The 22964-nt window shown below is 34.3% G+C and overlaps 1 protein-coding gene across 1 annotated transcript; it reads left to right on the forward strand.

Annotated features, from left to right (window-relative positions):
- Positions 1 to 20531: 20531 nt before the first annotated feature.
- Positions 20532 to 21099, forward strand: LOC149849225 (uncharacterized). Its single transcript, XM_090007725.1, has 2 exons — positions 20532 to 20947; positions 21066 to 21099. Exons 1-2 carry the CDS (start codon positions 20532 to 20534, stop codon positions 21097 to 21099), a joined length of 450 nt encoding a protein of 149 aa, XP_089863851.1.
- Positions 21100 to 22964: the final 1865 nt, after the last annotated feature.

The following is a 22964-nucleotide window of genomic DNA, read 5'->3' on the forward strand; positions in this document are numbered from 1 at the left end:
ATTGTCAAGATGAAGGCAGATGCGATGAGCCTCCCGATAAACCCTAAAAGATATTTAATTTTTGCTATCATCAAGAGATTTTCAACCAAAGAGCCAATAATCGTCAATATAATCCCTGAGAGAAAGAAGGATCAGAACATCTTCAAAATGAAGGAGTTTGTGACGTACCCTTCTAAAAAAAAAAGAGAGAAAGAAAAGTACGGACATCTCCAAAATGAAGGATGATGTAATCCTCAAAAGCCCAAGAGAGCCCGAAAGAGTGCAGAAAGATTATCATGAGAGAAGCTCCCAGGATATCAGACTGCCAAATCTGCCAAGAATTCTCTTTAAATTTTGTAAAATTCTACTATCAATATTCTTTCACCAATTGCTTTCACAATATCAAGAATACTCTCTTTTCTGCTCATATCAAGAAAATTAATAGCTTCTTTGAAAGAAAGTCAATCGCAAGCAATTTGAATTCAAATCTTGATTCTACGGAGTTAAGCCCAGTCGGAGGTAATACTTCAGGTGGAAAAGAGGAAACATTTTCATACTAATATACATCAATTTCAAGCATTTTGAATCAACAAACAATTTTTAACATTTTGGCAATATTTTCTTACTATCTTGACATGAAGTGAAGAGCTCAATGTCCATCTTGACACATCCCGATATCACCTTTTACCTCCTTGAGAGAGTAACCTTTATCGTCTTTCACGTTGTTGAAAAATTAGCCTTTTCTTTGAAAGGATCACCTTTATCATCTTTCGCGTTGTCGAAAGAATTCATCTTTTGCGTTGAATAAGGAATCACCTTGCTCCTTTTGATTGCCTTGTCATCTTTCGCGTTGTTGAAAGAATCACCTTGTTCCTTTGGATCGCCTTTGCCATCTTTCGCGTCGTCGAAAGAATTCATCTTTTGCGTTGACAAAAGAATCGCCTTGCTCATTTGGATCACCTTGTCATCTTTCGCGTTGTTGAAAGAATCGCCTTGTTCCTTTGGATCACCTTTGCCATCTTTCGCGTTGTTGAAAGAATTCATCTTTTGCGTTGACAAAAGAATCGCCTTGCTCCTTTGGATCGCCTTGTCATCTTTCGCGTTGTTGAAAGAATCGCCTTGTTCCTTTGGATCGCCTTTGTCATCTTTCGTGTTGTCGAAAGAATTCATCTTTTGCGTTAACAAAAGAATCGCCTTGCTCCTTTGGATCACCTTGTCATCTTTCGCGTTGTTGAAAGAATCGCCTTGTTCCTTTGGATCGCCTTTGCCATCTTTTGCGTTGTCGAAAGAATTCATCTTTTGCGTTAATAAAAGAATCACCTTGCTCATTTGGATCGCCTTGTCATCTTTCGCGTTGTTGAAAGAATCGTCTTGTTCCTTTGGATCGCCTTTGCCATCTTTCGCGTTGTCGAAAGAATTCATCTTTTGCGTTGACAAAAGAATCACCTTGCTCCTTTGGATCGCCTTGTCATCTTTCGCGTTGTTGAAAGAATCGCCTTGTTCCTTTGGATTGCTTTTGCCATCTTTCGCGTTGTCAAAAGAATTCATCTTTCACGTTGTCGAAAGAATTCATCTTTCGCGTTGTCAAAAGAGTCACCTTATTCTTCTTCAAGAAAATTGTCTTATTCACCATCCAACTTACTATTTTCATTTCCGTTCAGGTTAAGGGTTAAACCTGAATTTTCTGCAAAAAGGTCATCTGTCTTAAAAGACATCTAGTCACAGTAATGAGACGCCCAAGATCAATTCCTTTTCAAGCTTTAGGGAACCCCCTTTCTTCCTTTTGCAAACCCCTCTCGGATTTATTGTGCAAAATTCAAAGGTCCCATCATGGTTTCTTCATTTGAGGATTCCGTTTATCGTCCCCTTTCAGATAAAGGGTTAAGCCTGAGCCTTATTTTTTCATAAGGTATCGTCCCCGATCAGATCAAGGGGTTAAACCTGAGCCTCATTCTTATGAGGTATTTCATTTTCCGTCCCATTCAGGTTAAGGGCTAAGCCTGAGCCTCATTTCGATGAAGTGAATCTTCCTTTTTGTTCTCTATTCCATATATATCATCATCATCTGAATTAATTCTTTCACACCCAACCAGATTTTTCTAAGTGGGGCATTTTTATAGTCCAAATTTGGTGTGTTTTCTTTGACACTAAGCTCAGCCTTATACCAGCTTAGTAGCAAAGAGGGGCATCTGTAAACACCCCAAATTTTTACCCTTATCCAGTACTTACATTTCATATGTCATTGCATATCATTGCATATATTTTGCATACCATTTCATTGCACTGTATAGCATTGCATGGCATTACATCTCATTTTCGAGATCCAGCACTCCTATTTTCAAAATATTTAATCCAAATTCGGGTTGTAAAACTTTTCTTTCAAAATCAATTTTAAAACCTGGGTTTTTAATCAACATTTTGTCATTTGCCAACCCTCAAGACCTTATATTTTGAAATGTTTTCTCAGAAAACAATCTGGATTTGTTTTAAACTCAATTTTTAACCGATTTCAATTCTAAGATGAGACCCATTTAGGTGGTGTCTTTTCTAGATTCCTTTACTTGTCAAAAATCTCCAAAAATCCCAGAGTCCCAGTTGGATTAGGACTCTTCTTTAAGAGTCCAGCCGGATCAGGACTGTTCTTCAGAGTTTCAGTCAAAACAGGACTCTATTTAGAGAGTCCTAGTTGGATCAGGACTCTGATCCTGATTTCAATTTTGAGAGAATCTTTCAAAATTCTTTTCATCTATCAAAATTGTTATACTTTTATCAAAGAATTTTAAAATTCTGAGGTTTTATCTCAGAGTCCTGATCAAATCAGGACTCTACCCCAGAGTCCTGATCGAATTAGGACTCTATCCAAAGTTCATTTTCTCACTTCATTTTCACTGGTTTTCAAAAGCTTTGCTTAAATTTCATTATTTACTTATCAGAAAACCAAAATTTCTTAGAGTTTTGATCGAATCGGGACTCTTTCTTAGAGTACTAATCAGATCAGGACTCTGAACCAAAACTTCAATTTTCTCCTGTTTTTAACTATTTTTTAAAATTCTCTTATTTGTTTTCTCAGCAAATCCAAAAATTTGAGAGTCCTAGTTCAATTAGGACTCTGTCCTCAGAGTCTCAGTTGAATCAGAACTTTGTTTTATTTCAATATTTGTTATTGTTTTCACTGCTTTCACAAGTTCTTTCATCTGTTTTTTAGAAAAATACCAAAAAATCTAGAGTTTCAGTCCGATCAGGACTCTGTCCCAGAGTCCTAATCCAGTCAGAAGTCTGTTTTGAAGTTTGTTTTTACTTTCATTTTCATTCATTTTCATTTGTTTTTCACAAATTTGGTCATTTTGCAGAGTCCAGTTAATTCAGGACTTTATTTTAGAGTTTCAGTTTAGTTAGGACTCTAACCCTGACTGCATTTTTTAACTTGTTTTTACCAGTTTTGATAAAATCTTTCAAAAACTTCTTCATTTGGCTTTTAAAAACCAAAATCTCAGAGTCTTAAAAATTCAGGACTCTAGCCCAAAGTTCCAGTTCGCTTAGAACTCTATTTTCAAAACTTTGAATTTCAACTGTTGATTTTAACCCTTTTTTAAAGCCATTTTTAGTATTTATTTCAAGGTTTTCAAAACTTCGATGTGGGCCCCCCTCAGTTGGCGCCATATCCAAAGGAGTTCTGACTCAGTCAAGACTCTGTACCATTTCAAACCTTTCAATCTCAAAGTCTACTTTTGAATCTCTTTTGAAAAACCTCTCATTTTTAAGTTTTAAAATCGTTTTTGAAAATTCAAGTGGCGCCACATTTGAAGAAGTCAAGTTAGACTAGGGTTAGTCATTGTGCTAGTTAGGCTAGGGGTTTAGAGGAGTCAAAAGAAATTTTAAAAATTCATTTTATTTAAGTTTTAAACTATTGGTTTTTAAAGGTTTTAAATTCAAGTTTTAAAAACCAAATGTGGGTCCATACTAGGTGGTGTCATATTTGGACTTTCTAGGGTTTAATTAGGTGTTAATTAGGGATTAATTAGAGTCCATTTAGGTTAGAATTCTCCATAAAAATCGTCCTCACCATGTGGTTTATCAAAAACTATTAAAAAGAGTCCAAAAAATCAAAACTCTTCCTAAACAAATCCAAAAAAAAAAAAATCTATAAATAGGGGGTCAAAGGGAGCTCTTTTTCTCTCAAATTTTTGTGGCTTCTCTCTCCTCTCCAGCACCTCCACCTTACTCCATTGCAGCTGCAGCCCCAAGGTGAGATATTTAATATTATTTTATTATTTTTTATTAGTTTTTTATGATTTTATATTAGATTTCACCATTGGCACCTCCCCTTTCATGGATTAAACCATGGATTCAACCTCAAGAATCTCAAGTTCAATTCAAGAAGATGATCTAACCCTATTCCATGCTGTTTTCCATGATTCTAATCCATTAGAATTGATTATTGCATTATTTTTTATATTCTTAACCAAGAAAACATGAGATTTATCCGATTAAATGGATTAAATCCATGGTTTCAAGCGTAAAAGCAATTTCAGCCATGGATTCCCTATGTTTTATTTATCTTTTTACTTATTCATGTTTATTACATGTATTCCAGCATAAAAATTAATTTTGTTTTACTGTTTAAGTATTTTTTGTATTGTTTTCATTGATTAAAGCATGTTTTATTGAGTTTTATTAAATTTCTGTGTGTTTTAAGCTTAGAACAGTAAAGAACATGTTATTTCGTATTGAAGTACTCACTGTAAATTTATGATTTTTTAATATGTGATACATGGATATGTAAGTGAACTACTGTAAAAGTTTCGAATGTTTTGGGATTCCAGAACCTTGTCAAAAAAACAAAAGATTAAACCATGATTTTCAGTCATTTAGAATCGATATTGAAATTAATAGGTAACTTGCAGTTGTGATATTTATCTCATCTGATATCCAATTTGAGATCCGTAAAGTGCAGTGTATTCCTATTGATGTGACTATTTACTGTAAAATTTTGATATTTTTTAGTCTCTGTTTAGTATTTTTCCTCTGATAGAGAATCAGATTTAAAATTTAAAACTCGTTAGGGTTTACCAAAACCCTAATCAGACTTGTGATGATCATAGATCTCAAAACGTAGATCCGAATCATGATTTGTAAAAAAGGAAGTTCATTATTTTTCTGTCTACTGTTCACTTCTGAAATTTCAGAAATTTTTGATTAAGTTTGCTGTTTATTTCTGTATTTTCAATCTGAAGTATCTGTTTTAACTTATGTTAGATTCGTTATATTTTAGTCCAGATTGCTTAAAGGGTTTCTCCCTCATCGAAGATTCTTTTTCCGATCTGTAAACATGATATTTTCAGTTTTTGTGTCTAGTTTACCTCTATAAAATTTCATAAATTTTCATAGTGATTTGATTCCTAATTCGGGTCTGACATTGCAACTGCTCTGTAACCATGGGTGAAAATAACTTATTTTAGGGTTTTAATGCAATTTTTGAATTGGAATAATGTCAAAAATATATTTTATAATTTCAATCTAATTTTAGGGTTATAACAAGTGCAGGTGTGGATTTTTATGAATTTTGTAATCCATTTGATACTTAAATGGATCAAATTGCAAAACAGGGTACCCGCAGGATCCCGAAACACTGCCAAAATCATGATATTTGTGATATTTCTTGATTTTCGTGTATAAGTTCATATTTTTAGGGTTTGTTAATGTTTAGAATCATATTAGGATGTTTCATGTTTGATTTTATGTTTATTTCAATCATAAATCCCTAGTTTTTACCAAAATCTATTTCAGAAAACCCTGATTTCAGTGCCATAGTCTTGCTATCAGGGGCATTTTGGTCATTTGACCTAAATTTCGAAATTCTAAAACCCTAATTTTCATATTTTTAATCATGTCACATCATATTTGGTTTAATTTATCTTAATTTGAATTTTAAAACTTGTATTTTACAAAATATCTTTCTAAAAACCTTAATTTCAAGGCCATAGTCTTTCTATCAGGGGTATTTTGGTCATTTAGACCCCAATTTCGAATTTTCAAATCTCATATTTATTATTCATTTAGTTTTATTTCTTATTTCATTAAGTTTATATCAGGGAGTCATGGAAAATGGCTTATATCTAGCAAAATCCAGTAATTTCTAGATATTACTGGATAAACCTAAAAAAGCCAACATATCTTCACTAACAAGTTTTCTAGTTTTGCAATGACATTGAAGACTTTACTTTTATGCATTTAAATTCAATTAGTGATGTAAATTGTAATTAATTTTGGAATAAGAATTTCAATTCCTGCATAGAATAGGATGCATTGCATATAGTTTTAAATTTTGATATGTAACTGCCATGTATGCCAATTCATGCACATTTTTTTACAAATTGACTATGGTCTACACGAATGGCACGTGCACAAGCTCTTATGGAGTTTACAAACTTGGTGGAATTTGTATTTATGGCCATAGTCAGAATACGAATGAGACCAAGATTTGTAATCTTCGTATTAGCCACATTCAGCCTACACTCTTAGGCTAACTTCAAAATGCACTGCATTTCTCAAAAATACAAAAGGATTTTCTCAATTCCTCAAAATCAAGTCTTTTAAATTTATATTCATTCATTTGCAAATTCAAATTCCAATTCAGAGAAATCGATTTTCTCAAAATTTTTTAAGTCTTACTCAGAAGTTGATTTTGTCAAAACTCTGAACTTTCAAATGGTATTTCAAGTATTTTTCAAAGTTTAAAATTCGATTTTCCAAGTCATAATATCTTCAATTTCAAAGTCTGAATTCAGAGAAATCATGATTTTTCAAGTTATATATCCAATTTCAAAGTTTGAATTCAAAGAAATAAAGTTTTTTCAAAGTTAGAAATTTCTCAGAAATCGATTTTCCTAAAACACTTGAATTCTTCAGAAATCGATTTTCACTTAACTTAGAAATATTCTCTCACTATTCTCACGATTTTCCAAGTGACATCTTTTCCAAGAATTTTCCAAGTTATTCAGTTATTCTAAGCAAACATCATGTTTTCAAATCTGCATTTTTCAGAAAATCATAGCACATGCATGATTCTTTGTGCATTTAGGAAATAGAACATGATTTAGACAAGTTGAGCAAGGTTAAGCATACAATTGATCCTTGGTTCAATTACCCCTAGTAAAGGCACCAGGAATGGTTGAACCTCGTACCGACAGGCGAGTCCCATTCTTCGGAATTATCCCACATTTTAAAATGGAGGCGAGTTATTTTCAAAATCTTTTTCAAAGGTCAGTTTGACTTGCAAAATTAAAATTTTGCGATGATAACACCTGTCATATGCTTTGAACATCCACTGTCTAATATCCATCTGTTCTTTTTTTTCAGTGCAGAGCTTTCTTTTGTCATGAAGCACATGTTTGCAGTTTTGACTTCATCATCACTTGACTCTTCACTAGTGGATGGTTTTGAATCATTCCATTGAGCATGTAGAGCCTTTTTCTTAAAGAACCTTTTCTTTGGTTCCTTGATTTTGGATCTTCTTTTTAGGAGAGGACAGTCACGTCTTACGTGACCTAGCTTATTGCATTGATAGCACATGGTATCTTCTTTAGAATCTTTCTTTTCTTTATGCTTATTTGACAACCTGTTCTTTCTCATGAAGTGCTGAAATCTCCGAGTAAGTAGCACAATTTTGAAAGTGCACTAGGATCGAGGCAACGAGCACTAGAGGGGGGGTGAATAGTGCTTTTAAAAATTGTCTGCGGAATATAGAAGGATTTTGCAAATCTCAAAGCAAACACACAAAGAACACAAGATTTTATCCTGGTTCGGTCTAACCCGACCTACATCCAGTCCCCAAGCAAAACCCGCTTGAGATTTCCACTATCAACCTTGTAAACTACAAGATCACACAGACCATAACTGGTCCCACTTTCAGTAACAACCCTACTGAAAGCAAACAACTCCTTTACACCAAGGAGTCCTTCTTTTTACAGAAAATAAGTAACAACTTACAAAACAACCTATGAGCCTTCCTTTTGAATGCAAATGTGATGCAATTGGCTTTTGAGGTTATTGAAATACTCTACTCACAAATTCACTATCTCTCAAAGTGATTTGAGTGAAAAACTGAAGTGAAAATATCACGTGAGTGAGAAAACAAATACTTGAATGAATAGGAGTGAAAAGCAATAAGTAAATGATTCAAATCGATTGAATTCTTGTTGTTTTGAGTGTACAATGCACTCATATTTATAGTTAAAGTTTTCCATACGTTGAGGGTATGAAAGGGTATCAAAACTGTCCATTTCGAACGATCAAAACGTTTGAAAAATGAAAAGATATGCCTTTTTGAAGTTTCAGGAAAACGACAAAATTAGTCGACTGAAACATCAGTTAGTCGACTAATAGTTAGTTATTAGTAGACTGACAGTTATCGTCGGTCGACTGATCTGTTAATCAAGCCGTTTGAAAATCTGAACTTTTGAAACTTAGTCGACTTGAGAAAAGTTAATCGACTGATAATATCATCAGTAGACTGAAAAACCTTTTAGTCGACTGCTGCTAAAATCTTCTGAAAAACAAACATTCTGTTCGGTCGACTGATAAAAAACATTAGTCGACTGCTGCTAAATTTTCAGAAAACACTTGTTTTGTTCAGTCGACTGATAAAACCATTAGTCGACTGCTGCTAATTTTCCAGAAAACATACATTCTGTGCAGTCGACTGATAAAACCTTCGGTTGACTAATTTGACAAAAATGACTTTTTAGAAAATATGGCGCGAAAGGATTAGTCGACTGGTAAGTCTATTGGTCGACTAATAAACATAAAAATTTAAGAAAAGAGTTTTCTAAAAAGATTTTCATGAGGGTTCTTTTTAGAAAAGTTTTTCTAAAGACTTTTAAGGTGAAATGCAACCTAAATATGCACTCTAAGTAAGGCTCTTACAAGAATCTAAGACTTTTAATGAATTAAACATTTGCACACTAGTCTTCAAAGATTCTTCACTGAATTCTTCAATTTCTTCATAGCCTTAGCTGAAATGCAGTTGATTCCACTTGCTCATCATCAAAACCTTGTACTTGAAGTATCATGTATGGCTTCATTGTCGTAACAATCTCTCCATTTTTGATGATGACAAACTTAATCAAAGATGAAGCATTTAGATGCATAGATGGAGATTTTACTCCCCCTATCAATATGCTGCAAAACATTAAAAGTTAGCACATTTAAAGCACATATATCACATATTGATTGGTTTGCATTTCCATTCATCATTTATTCATGCATTTAGAAATACATTCATTCAAAGCTTTCTTTTTCTCTTAATTTTGCATTTCTCATGCAAGATCTCCTGCAATGTAATTGCTATCATCTTTTTCACCCCCTTTGTCAGAATAAAAAAAGAGTAAGGGCAGAAATAGCATAAGCAAAATAGAGATACAAGTTTAAAATATTACAACCCATAAAGTATGAAAGTTCAGACAACAAAAATTAGAAAAGTGAGTTGAGCAAATCCTTGATTGAAGTAATCTCTTTCTGAATCGAAGATAGTTGTTGAGTCACATCTTCACGAAAAGTATGTTGATGCAGCTCTAAAGCTTCCAGTCTCTGCATAACTTCATCATAGTCTTGACTTGTCAAAAATTTCTTTCTTTTTGCATGAGATGAAGGTGTCGCAGAAGGTGAAGGTTCAGAAATTGATGGTTCATTAGGATCAGATGGTTCAGTTTGATCAACATTTAAAGGAGGCAGATATTTAATTTTCATTCTTTTAAAAATTGTTTGATCAAAGAACTCTTTTTGCTCAATGTATTTTTTATTTGTTAAAGGAACTTTGAAATGTCTAAAAATACAGGTTAAAAGACAACCATAAGGAAGAAATGGTTTTTGTTTCCACAAGTTTGTAAAATACACATTGGCCCAGTTGACAGAAATATTTCCAAATAAAACATAAAGAGCCGTAGATAGATCTGTGGAATAATAATCAAAAGAACCAGTTTTGGGTAGAAAATTATGGGCAAGGATTCGTCTAGCAATGCGTCCACGAGTTTGAAGATTAGTATTTTTGAAAGGAGGGCAGTGAGGTGCTCCTGGAAGAAGAATTTGTTCAAAAACTCTTTCATCATTCAATTCAATAGTGTTGAAAAGAGTGTCTGAAGGTGGAATTTCAAGAATTTCTCCAAGTAATTTCGAATCAAACTCGATTTCAATATCACGAACAAGAGAGGATAAAACTCTAGTTTCATGATCCATTTATAAATTTGTGTAAAACAAGTGAATAAGAAATGGATAATGAAGGGTATCTGCACAAGCATAAAAAATATGTGAAATACCAGGAAATAATTCTCTTATATTGTAACGAGAAAATAAGTGAAATAGAACATTTCGGCCTGGTAAAATAGGTAGTGCAGAAATTGATCCAAAAGTATCATAGAGAAGAGGATTGCGAAGTAATCTTAGTGAAAAACCATGTCTTTAAGAAGGTGTAGGAGGAGGAGAACCTAAACCTTTTGCAGATGCAGACTTCGTACGAGGCATGGTTAAAAAAAATAGAGTTACCAAAAACAATGGCGACTTTCAAATGATTTCCGGCAGAAGTAGAACATTGTCCGACAATGTGAAACAGAACCAGAGGAGGATACAATGGCTGACGGCGAGTGAAAAGTCGGCCACAAGGGGATTCCGGCAATGCACTGTCACACAAGAGGGTTCCAGCGTGTTTTGAAGATGCGCCAGTTACTGCAGGAGGATTCCAGCGTTTCAAGATCACAACCAGAAGACTCCGGCGTCTCCTTGTTACGGTAAGAAAAATCCCAGCGAAAATGGGATCGAACGGCACTCCGAGGGTTTTTCGGAAGAGAGAGAGGAAAGAGACCAAAAGGGGTTTTCGTTTTTAAGGGTTTCGTTTTTAAGAAAAACGAAAAGATACGAAAACAAAGTGAAACGATGCTTATTTTAAAAAGAACGGGTGTTTTAAAAATCCAAGGGGTATCGGGTCCCTTCATTTAAAAATTTAAAAAATTTTAGTCGACTAAATCTTTATCGGTCGACTAAGAATGTGCGACTCATTCTAAAAATATCATCAGTCGACTAGAAATATATCGGTCGACTAATATGGTGCGATACATTCCAAAATTTAAAACACCAGTCGACTAGAATTTTATCGGTCGACTAATATAGTGCGATTTTGAGATTTTGTTCAAAAATCAACATTTTTATAAATCCAAAAATGAGCAAATACCTAGTTCTCTCCTAATTCTCATAAAATCTTCATTTTTAAGAGGTTTAGTGAAGATATCGGCATGTTGTTCTTTAGTGGAAATAAAATTTAACGAAATATCTCCTTTTAACACATGATCTCTTAAAAAATGATGTCTAACTTCAATATGCTTAGTTCTTGAGTGCTGAATAGGATTTTTCGAAAGATTTATAGCACTAGTGCTATCACAATAAATAGTTATTGTGGAGTAATTCAAACCGAAATCTTTTAAGGTTTGTTTCATCTATAGTACTTGTGAACATGCTAAACTAGCCGCTATATATTTTGCTTCAGTTGTTGAGAGTGATACTGAATTTTGCTTTTTACTAAACCAAGAGACTAAGGAATTTCCTAAGAAATGACAAGTTCCACTAGTACTCTTGCGATCAGATTTACTTCCTGCAAAATCTGCATCACTATATGAAACCAAATCAAAGGAAGATGATTTTGGGTAAAACAAACCGAAATCTGAAGTATCTTTCAAATAACGAAGAATTTGTTTTACTGCAGTTAAATGAGATTCCTTTGGATTAACTTGAAATCTTGCACACATACAAACACTAAACATAATATCAGGTCGACTAGCAGTTAAGTATAATAGAGATCCGATCATACCTCTGTAGAGCTTAGTATCTACACTTTTACCATTTTCATCTTTATCAAGAGAAGTAGTTGTACTCATAGGATTCCTTCTTGATTTCGATGAGTCCATCCCAAATCTCTTGAGAAGTTCTTTTGTATACTTAGCCTGACTGATGAAGATTCCTTCTTCAGTTTGCTTTATTTGAAGTCCAAGGAAGTAGTTTAATTCGCCCATCAAGCTCATTTCAAACTCTTCCTGCATAGCTTTAGCAAATTCTTTACAAAGAGAATCATTAGTAGAACCAAATATTATGTCATCAACATAAATTTGCACAATAAGAATATCTGAATTAAGATTTTTAATAAATAAAGTGGAGTCTACCCGACCAATGGAAAAACCAGATTGTTCTAGAAAATTTCATAGTCTTTCATACCACGCTCTTGGTGCTTATTTGAGTCCATACAAAGCTCTTTTCAATTTATAGACTTTTTCTGGATATTTCTCATTTTCAAAGCCTGGAGGTTGCTCTATATAAACTTCTTCATTGATGTGTCCATTTAAGAATGCACTCTTAACATCAATTTGATTTAACTTGAAGTTCATGTAACTAGCAAAAGCAAGCATCATTCGAATTGACTCTAATCGAGCCACTGGTGCATAGGTTTCATCAAAATCTATGCCTTCTTCTTGATTATAACCTTGTGCCACTAGCCTTGCTTTGTTACGAATGACTTCACCATTTTCATCCAGCTTATTTCGAAAGACCCATCTTGTTCCAATTATCGGATGATTCTTTGGTCTATCAACTAGATCCCAAACATCATTCCTAGTAAATTGGTTAAGTTCTTCAGACATGGCCAAAAGCCAAAATTCATCAACACAAGCCTCATTGACATTCTTTGGTTCTAATTTAGATATGAAAGCAACATTTGCAATATATTTTTCTAACTGCCTTCTAGTTTGGACACCACTCTTTATTTCACCAATAACTTATTCATGTGGATGATTAGGAACTTCTTTCCAAACCGGTTGAAGAGGAATATTTTCTTGAGAAGTACTCTCTATCAAGGGTTCTTCTTGAAGTATTACTTCTTCTCCTTCGCTTAGAGGTATAACTTGCTCACAATTCTCATCAAATGCAACATGTAAAGATTCTTTAATACAAGATGTTCTTTTATTGAAAATACGATATGCTTTACTTCTAGAAGAATATCCAAGAAATATTGATTCATCTGATTTTGAATCAAACTTATCAAGATTATCTTTGGTATTTAACAAGAAACATTTACTACCAAAAATTTTGAAATATGATATCTTTGGTATACAATCATAATACAATTCAAAACATGTTTTATCTAAAATTAGTCGAATAAGAACACGATTTAAGACATAACATGCTGTATTAATTGCTTCAGCCCAAAAGTATTTTGGTAAATTTTTATCTTGAAGCATGGTTCTAGCACATTCTTGCAAAGTTCTATTCTTTCTTTCAACAACTTCATTTTGTGGAGCCGCTCTAGGAAAAGCAAAGTTGTGAGATATACCATGTAAATCACAAAACTTTAGAAAAGATTCATTTTCAAATTCACCACCATGATCACTACGAATTTTAATAATAGATGTAGATTTTTCATTTGTAATTCTTCTACAAAGTTTAGAAATTTCTGAAAAAGCATCATTTTTGCTTTTTAGAAAAATCACCCATGTAAACCGAGAATAATCATCTACTATAACAAAAGCATACTTGCTACCATTCAAACTTTGAATTCTAGATGGTCCAAATAGATCTAAATGTAAAAGTTCAAGAGGACGTTTTGTTGAAACTATATCTTTTGCTTTAAAAGAACTCTTGATTTGTTTACCCCTTTGACAAGCATCACATAAGTGATCCTTTTTATATGGTATTCTAGGTAGGCCTCTTACAAGATCATTCTTGGATAACTTTGAAATAATTTTAAAGTTAACATGTCCAAGTCTCTTGTGCCATAATCATTGAATTTCATTTGAAACAATAAGACATTTTTCATTAAAAGAGGGTAATTCATCTAGATATAGTTCATACACATTGTTTCTTCTTTTACCTTTAAAAAAGATCTTTTTAGATTGAAAATCAGAAATTAAGCATAAATCATTTTCAAAAGAAACATGAAAACCTTTATCACATAATTGACTGATAGATATTAAATTATGCATTAAACCATCTACTAAAAGAACATTTTCTATCAAGGGAAATTTTGGATTACCAATATTACTAATACTTATCACTTTTCCTTTGTTATTGTCACCAAGGTGACGGTTCCTCCATCCTTATTTTGGAGGGTGAAAAATAACTCCGGCCTTCCAGTCATATGTTTAGAACAGCCGCTGTCCAATATCCATTTGCTCCTTATGTTGTGTACCTACAACAAAATTAGAAAACAGAGCATTTGACCCCTTTCTATTTTCGGGTCCATGAGAGTTAGTCTTAGGAACCCATATCCATTTGGATTTTGGTTTCCTTTGATAATAAATATTCTTTTTATAAAAGGATTTAAAATAAATATGTCTAGAATAATCATATCTAGATGCATTTCTATTAGAACTAGAAAGTTTAGTTCTATGAACAAAAGGTTGAGAATAATGTCTTTGATTTTTCACCACATAGTTTGGTCTATTTTGAGTATCAAAGAAGCTATATCCCAATCCGATTTTATTAACCAAGCATCTTTGAGAACCAAGAAGTTTTTCTAGATTCTCTTGACCATTTGTGAATTTGGTCACTATAGAAAGAAGATCATTTGACTTTTCTTTAAGACTAGATATTTCTTTTTGTAAGAGATTGGTTCTAACTCCAATTTCTTTTATCTCAAGTGCTTGGCAAGAATTTTCCTTCTTGAGATCTTTTATTTCTTGAAGTAACACTTTATTTTGAGAGTCAAGAGTTAAATTTTCAGTTTTTAACTCTTTATTTTTAGAACTAAGACTCTTAAATTTAGCATATAAATCATTAAATGCTTCAAATAACTCATCATAGTCAAATTGACTTACCGAATCTTCTTGTGCTACAAAACACATGTTGGCGACTTCTTCATTTGATTCTTTATCGGAAGAGGAGTCACTATCATCCTTACATGCTTGAAATGCCTTTTTCTTCTTGAATTGGTCCTTGGGCTTGATTTTGAGAAGAGGACAATCTTTCTTGATATGTCCTGCCTTTTTGCAGTTAAAGCACTTGACTTCATTGGGAATGGAAGAATCTGCTTTCTTTACCTTTCTTTGAAATCTTCCCTTTTTGATGAATCTTCTGAATTGCCTTGTGATGATGACAATATCTTCATCTTCATCTTCATCTTCATCTTCATCTTCATCTTCTTCTGAATTTTCTGAGTCAGAAGTAGCCTTAAAAGCAAGAGATTTCTTCTTAGGCTTTTCTTTTTGTCTGTCTTGAAGTTGGACCTCATATGCCATTAGGTTACCAACTAAGTCTTCAAGAGTGAGAGTATTGAGATCATTTGCTTCTTCAATAGCAGTGTTTTTTCTCTCCCATTCAGGAGTTAAACACCTTAGAATCTTTCTGACTAAATCCACTTGTGAATATTCTTTTCCAAGGGATTTCAAAGTGTTAGTTATATCGGTCATTCTAGTTACCATGTCCGATATAGATTCATTTTGCTTCATTTTGAACAATTCAAATTTATGAACTAAAGAAGCAATTTTAGATTCCTTTACCTTTGACGTACCTTCGTGAGTTACTAGAAGAGTATGCTAAATTTCATTTGCTGTAGAGCATTGAGAGATGCGATTGAATTCTACCTTGTCAACGCCACAATATAATGCATTCATGGCTTTGGCATTCAGTGAAGCAGTCTTTTTTTCATCATCGGTCCATCGGCTGAAATCAGTTGATAGAGTTTGATACTTTTCTGAAACAACTCTCCAGATATCGAGATCCATGGATTGCAAGAATATTGTCATTCTAACTTTCTAGTATCCATAGTTTGTTCCGTCGAAGAGAGGAGGACGAACAGAGGAGCTTCCTTCTTTGTGCTGAGATGTTGTAGTTGCCACGCTAGATGATGGTCAAATCAAAGTAATAGCAAACCTGTGCTCTGATACCAAATGAAAGTGCACTAGGATCGAGGCAACGAGCACCAGAGGGGGGGTGAATAGTGCTTTTAAAAATTGTCTGCGGAATATAGAAGGATTTTGCAAATCTCAAAGCAAACACACAAAGAACACAAGATTTTATCCTGGTTCGGTCTAACCCGACCTACATCCAGTCCCCAAGCAAAACCCGCTTGAGATTTCCACTATCAACCTTGTAAACTACAAGATCACACAGACCATAATTGGTCCCACTTTCAGTAACAACCCTACTGAAAGCAAACAACTCCTTTACACCCAGAAGTCCTTCTTTTTACAGAAAATAAGTAACAACTTACAAAACAACCTATGAGCCTTCCTTTTGAATGCAAATGTGATGCAATTGGCTTTTGAGGTTGTTGAAATACTCTACTCACGAATTCACTATCTCTCAAAGTGATTTGAGTGAAAAACTGAAGTGAAAATATCACATGAGTGAGAAAACAAATACTTGAATGAATAGGAGTGAAAAGCAATAAGTAAATGATTCAAATCGATTGAATTCTTGTTGTTTTGAGTGTACAATGCACTCATATTTATAGTTAAAGTTTTTCATACGTTGAGGGTATGAAAGGGTATCAAAACTGTCCATTTCGAACGATCAAAACATTTGAAAAATGAAAAGATATGCCTTTTTGAAGTTTCAGGAAAACGGCAAAATTAGTCGACTGAAACATCAGTTAGTCGACTAATAATTAGTTATTAGTAGACTGACAGTTATCGTCGGTCGACTGATCTGTTAATCGAGCCGTTTGAAAATCTGAACTTTTGAAACTTAGTCGACTTGAGAAAAGTTAGTCAACTGATAATATCATTAGTAGACTGAAAAACCTTTTAGTCGACTGCTGCTAAAATCTTCTGAAAAACAAACATTCTGTTCGGTCGACTGATAAAAAGCATTAGTCGACTGCTGCTAAATTTTCAGAAAACACATGTTCTGTTCAGTCGACTGATAAAACCATTAGTCGACTGCTGCTAATTTTCTAGAAAACATACATTTTGTCCAGTCGACTGATAAAACCTTCGGTCGACTAATTTGACAAAAATGACTTTTTAGAAAATATGGCGCAAAAGGATTAGTCGATTGGTAAGTCTATTGGTCGACTAATAAACATGAAAATTTAAGAAAAGAGTTTTCTAAAAAGATTTTCATGAGGGTTCTTTTTAGAAAAGTTTTTCTAAAGACTTTTAAGGTGAAATGCAACCTAAATATGCACTCTAAGTAAGGCTCTTACAAGAATCTAAGACTTTTAATGAATTAAACATTTGCACACTAGTCTTTAAAGATTCTTCACTGAATTCTTCAATTTCTTCATAGCCTTAGCTGAAATGCAGTTGATTCCACTTGCTCATCATCAAAACCTTGTACTTGAAGTATCATGTATGGCTTCATTGTCGTAACAAATTTCATATTCTTTTTCAGAGTCCTCATTCTCAGAAATGGCTGGGAAGGCTACATTTTTCTTTGAAGGTTGTTCTTCTTCCCTTCTTTCTTTCATTTAGACTTCATAGGCCATAAGATTGCCTATTAAGTCGTCCAGAGTAAGTTTTGATAGATCTTGGGCTTCTTCAATAGCTGTGGTCTTTTTCTCCCAGTCAGTTGTAAGAGATCTCAAGATCTTTTTCACCTTATCAGTCTGGAAATAAGATTCTCCCAGAGATTTAAGATCATTGGTGATATTGGTGAATATGGTAAACATCTCTGTGATGGATTCATCTTTATTCATTTTGAATAGCTCGTATTTCCGAACTAAAGATGAGATCTTTGCTTCTTTTACTCTGTTAGTTTCTTCGTGGATAACCTCCAGAGAATGCCATATATCATAGGCAAATTCATAGACTGATATTCTGTTAAACTCATTTTGATCAATGGCACAATATAATGCATTCATAGCTTTTTGCATTTAGGTTTGCCATCTTCTTTTCTTCGTCAGACCATGAAGCATAGTCTGAAGTTGGAGAAGTGTATGGATATTCTATAATTTTTCATATAGCAAAGTCTATAGACTTTAGGAATATAGCCATCCTGCATTTTCAATATTCATAGTTCGTGCCATTAAAAAAATGAGGGCGAGACGAGTGTTGACCTTCGATGTCACGAGCATAAGAGGTTAATGCCATTGTGCTGAAAGACTTGTTATGTCGAAACCAGCAAAACCTGCTCTGATACCAAATGAAATTCCACTAGAGGGGGGGTGAATAGTGAAATACGATGCAAATCGATAAAATAAAAAATAAGGCAATAAGGCACAACACAATAAACACAGGATTTATACTGGTTCGGTCGAGTTACTGACCTACGTCCAGTCCCCAAGTAAAACACTTGAGCCTTTCACTATAAAATCTGTGTTACGGGATAAATAGTACAACACCCTCTTCCTCAGAGGTCTACTTCTCTCAACAGAGAAGGAAAACATCCTCTTCCTCAGAGGTCTACTTCTCTCAACAGAGAAGGAAAACACCCTCTTTCATAGAAGTCTACTTCTCTTAATAGAGAAGGGATACAACAGTAAACAAAAAGTTACAACACTTTCCTATAGAACCTTCAGAATGATATGCAGAGTATGAATGCACGTATGAAGATTCTCAGAATGTTCTCTCTTTTGAAAATAGGCAGAATAATCTCTCAGGAGAACAGAATGTTCTTTTTCTTCACACACTTGATTCTTTTGACAGAGAGTTTTTCTTGTCTTTTTCTCTTTCTTTTTCTAAGCTCTTTTTCAGTGTGTCGAGTAAGAATATTTCTCTTTGAAAGCTCACATGTGTGTCTTTGAAATATTATTTTGTCAGTATATATAGGTCTTCAAAAATAGTCGTTGCTTTTTGAAATGCTTTAAAATAATTGTCCTTTTGTGATATGAGATGGCAAGTCATCTCAAAACAACTTTCTATGAGAAAAGGTGTGAAATGTTGTGTACTATATATTATTTTTTCTGAAATTCTCATTTCATAAATTTAAATAATTGTCAAGTATTAAATGTTTGGTATATTTAAATAATGATAGTTTCTTCAAATTGTCATTTCTAAATTAAATAGTTTGAGGTACAATATACGTTGGTGTAATTAAAAATAATATTTAATTTGTAATGGGTCTTTTCTCAAATAAATATTTTGTAGTACATTGAATGTTAAAGTATTTAGAAATGTAATTTATATTGTGATTTGTCTTTACTCAAATAAATGATTTACAGTACATCAGTTGTTTTTAGTTTATTTTTATTACAAATCATCACTTCTTTGTTGAAATGCATGTAAGTAAATAAATGCTTGTTTAGTACTTTATTTTACAAGTGGTCATTTCTTGAGTAAATGCTTTGGAAGTACCATTTAATGCTTACTAAAAGAATGATGACTTCAAATATAAGTCATCACTTTTTGAGTGAGTGTTTTTGAAATTATATTTAATGCTTAAAGAAATAAATGGTTATTTCTTAAATTAATAAAATAATATTTATTTTCTCAAATCGTCATTTCTAAAATGAATGATTTGAAGTACAATAAATGCTTGAGTAATACTTATATTATAAATAGTCATTTCTCAAATAAATGCTTCTGTATTATGAACCAATACATCTTTTCACAATTTGTCTTTTTTTATATAAATGTTTATGTATTATGAACCAAAAATTTTTACGTAAATGTTTGTGTATTATGAACCAATGCATTTTGTCTTTTCTTACATAAATGCTTTTGAAAACATGAGCTTTTATATCTTGTCAAATTGTCTTTTTCATAAATGCTTGTAGAAAGTACAATTAATGCTTTTAAAATCATGAGCTTTTTATATCTTGTCAAATTATCTTTTTCATAAATGCTTGTAGGAAGTATAATGATTTATTTCAAAAAGGTGTTTTTGAAATAATACAAATATACATAACGTATCTTTTTATGAAAGCTTGTCTTTTTGTGAATGAATGACTTGTATGATTTTAAAGCATATAGTCTAGTATGAAATATGCATGCTTCTGAAGGTTCTGTTACATGTGACTCTAAAGAAGAAAAAAATCTTCATCTTGAAGTAGCTGATCTTCTTGAATAATCTTTATGAATGTATGACCCATCAAGCTTTTTCTTCAGAGTAGTATGATTGCATCAAATTATTGCACTTGATCAAGTTGTCTTCACTCTTCTTAAGTGAAATAACCTTGCATCAAATACTCGTTAAATACATAGCACATCATATCCAGTCATAATATAACATATCCAATTTCAAATATAAAAGCATATCATATTTATCATATATCATATATATGCATCATGAAAGTATATCATATATTTATCATGTATCATCAAAACATAGTTTCTCAACATGAATGTCTTATGACTGCTCCTATTTTGGCCTTACCTTTGGGTCAAGGCGGTTTTGTGATTTACACTGATGCTTCCGGGATAGGCTTGGGTTGCGTCTTAATGCAGAATGATAGAATGATCGCCTATGCATCGTGCCAACTTAAAATTCATGAGAAGAATTATCCGAATCATGATTTGGAGTTAGTGGCAGTAGTCTTCACATTGAAGATATGGCGACACTATTTGTACGGGGAGCGGTTTGAGGCTTTTATAGATCACAAGAGCCTAAAATACTTATTCTCGTAGAAGGATCTGAATATGAGGCAGTGGCGTTGGCTGGAATTTCTCAAGGATTATGACTTTACCCTATCCTACCACCCAGAAAAGGCGAACATCGTGGATGACGCTCTGAGTCACAAGTCTCCCAGCATTTTTGTTAACTTGTTATTCGCTGGGTGGAAGCTGATCGAGGATCTGATATCGTGGGAACCGTTTGAGGTCACTCAAGATTCGATCAGTCTATCCAGCATGGTAGCTCAACCTGAGCTATTATCCAAGATCTTTGTCAGACAGAAGATCGATGCGCAGTACAAAAAGCTGAAGGCTCTAGCGCAGCGGGCCGATACCTCCTTCCGTTTGAGTGAGAAAGGAAGTGTATGGCATAACGATCATCTCTGGCTGCTAGAAGACCCTATTTTGAGAGATGAGATTCTCGCAGAAGCCCACAGGTCCAAGTACATGATTCACCTTGGCGGCATGAAGATGTTCAAAGATTTGCAACGCAGATATTGGTGGAGTGGAATGAAGCGAGACGTAGCCGAGTACGTTTTAAGATGCTTGACTTGCCAACAGATTAAAATCGAGCACCAGCGACCAGGCGGAGTGATGTAGATTCTATAATGGAAGTGGGAGGACATCACAATGGACTTCATCGTCGGTTTGCCGAGGACGCGGAGGAAACACGATGCAATTTGGGTGATCGTGGATCGACTCACTAAATTGGCGCATTTCCTCCCTATCTGCCTCAGTCAGTCACTGGACAGCTTGGCAGACCTCTATGTCCAGGAGATTGTGAGATTGCACGGTGTTCCTGTGTCAATCATCTTTGATCACGACCCGAGGTTCACCTCCAGGTTTTGGGGGCAGCTGCAGTTGTCCTTGGGCACGAAACTGAAATTTAGCACTGTCTTCCACCCTCAGACCGATGGATAATCTGAACGCACAATTCAAACTTTGGAGGACATGCTACGAGCTTGCATGATGGACTGGAAGGGAGAATGAAACTCTCACACCGGGTTGGCAGAATTCGCATATAATAACAGTTACCATGTGAGTATCGGTATGGCCCCGTACAAAGCCTTGTACGGGAAGCCTTGTCGATCACATGTTTACTAGAATGAAGTTGGTGAACGAACGCAGGATTCACCAATAGTGCTACAACACTATACTCAGCAAGTGCAGATGATCAGGGAACGACTGTGTTTCACACAACGTCAACAGAAGTATTACACCGATCGTCGGCGTCGAGAGCTCGTGTTCTCAACGGGAGATATGGTTTTTGTTAAGGTATCTCCTACAAAGAGCGTTTTTCAGTTCGGGAAGAAGGAAAAGCTGAGTCCCCTGTTCGTTGGACCATTTGAGATCCTGGATCGGATCACTGAGGTGGCTTACTATGTTGCGCTGCTGTTAACACCCCAAATTTTTCTCATCCATTTTCAAACAGCCCCCCTCGTACAGATGCCAACCCTGGTAGGTCAGTGTAGGAGTCCAACCCCAACTTTGTGTTAGAAAACAACCATTTTACCCACTTTTATTAGGAGAATTACCATTTTACCCCTAGGTCATCCTAGACCACTGGTCGGTCAGAGTCATCCAAGCTCATTCTCAAGCTCAGCACAGTTAGAATGTCAATCATTTCTAGCTCACCTGAGCTCACGATGTGCAGACCATTTTTATTTCTGACCATTCCTACCAAAATGGGATCATTTCTTCAGAAATGAGCTCATTTCTCACTCAAATCCAAGCCAATTGTCTCCGAGTTAGTCATTCCCAGTCAATCATGTTCCCTAGAGTCTAGCTTGATCTTACCAGGAGTTCAAGTGCTCTAGTTTCAGTTCAAAACCATTTCCAAGTGTCTAGGAACCCATTTTAGCCCATTTCATATCATTTAGCTGAAATTGAGCTGAGTCCAATCAGTTGAGCTAGCGTTCAAGCTTCAATTTTAGTTCATCTCAATATTACTGATATTTGTTCAAGCTCAAACCCAGCTCTGGTCTGTAATTCACTTCACTCTAGTGACCATTTCTCTAAAAATGACAGTTTTTCATGATAATTTAGTCTAGGAGTTCAGTTGAGTCAGTGTCTTGTCACTTCATTTGAGTTCTGAAACCCTAAAACCCAGATAAATCCAGTTCATTTCAGTTCAATCCAGCTCAAACCCTAATTTTTAGTGTCACTCTCGCCCGGCAAAGACCAAAAACCATTTCTTAAACCATTTTACCCATTTTCATCCATTTTACCACTTTTTGAACTGGTACAAGTATCACTTAAGGTCCAATATCCAAAATTCTCCATCCAGGGTTAGCATTTCGCATGACATTTCATATCATTCCTCATTATTTTCCATCATTTCATAACATTTCGTCACATTTTATTTCATTTTCGAGATCCAGAACTCCAATTTTATAAATTCTAATCCAGATTGAGTTTTAAAAGTTTTCAAAAATCAATTTCAACCCAGGGTTTCCAAAA

This window comes from Nuphar pumila, chromosome 1 (assembly GCF_984573655.1).
Source record: "Nuphar pumila chromosome 1, dmNupPumi1.hap1.1, whole genome shotgun sequence".
NCBI lineage: Eukaryota > Viridiplantae > Streptophyta > Magnoliopsida > Nymphaeales > Nymphaeaceae > Nuphar > Nuphar pumila.

Coding starts and splice junctions, on each gene's coding strand:
- LOC149849225 (XM_090007725.1), top strand. CDS start 20,532: ATGAGGCAGTGGCGTTGGCTGGAATTTCTCAAGGATTATGACTTTACC. Junction 20,948..21,065: donor GCAGAAGCCCACAGGTCCAA/GTACATGATTCA, acceptor ACTTGCCAACAG/ATTAAAATCGAGCACCAGCG.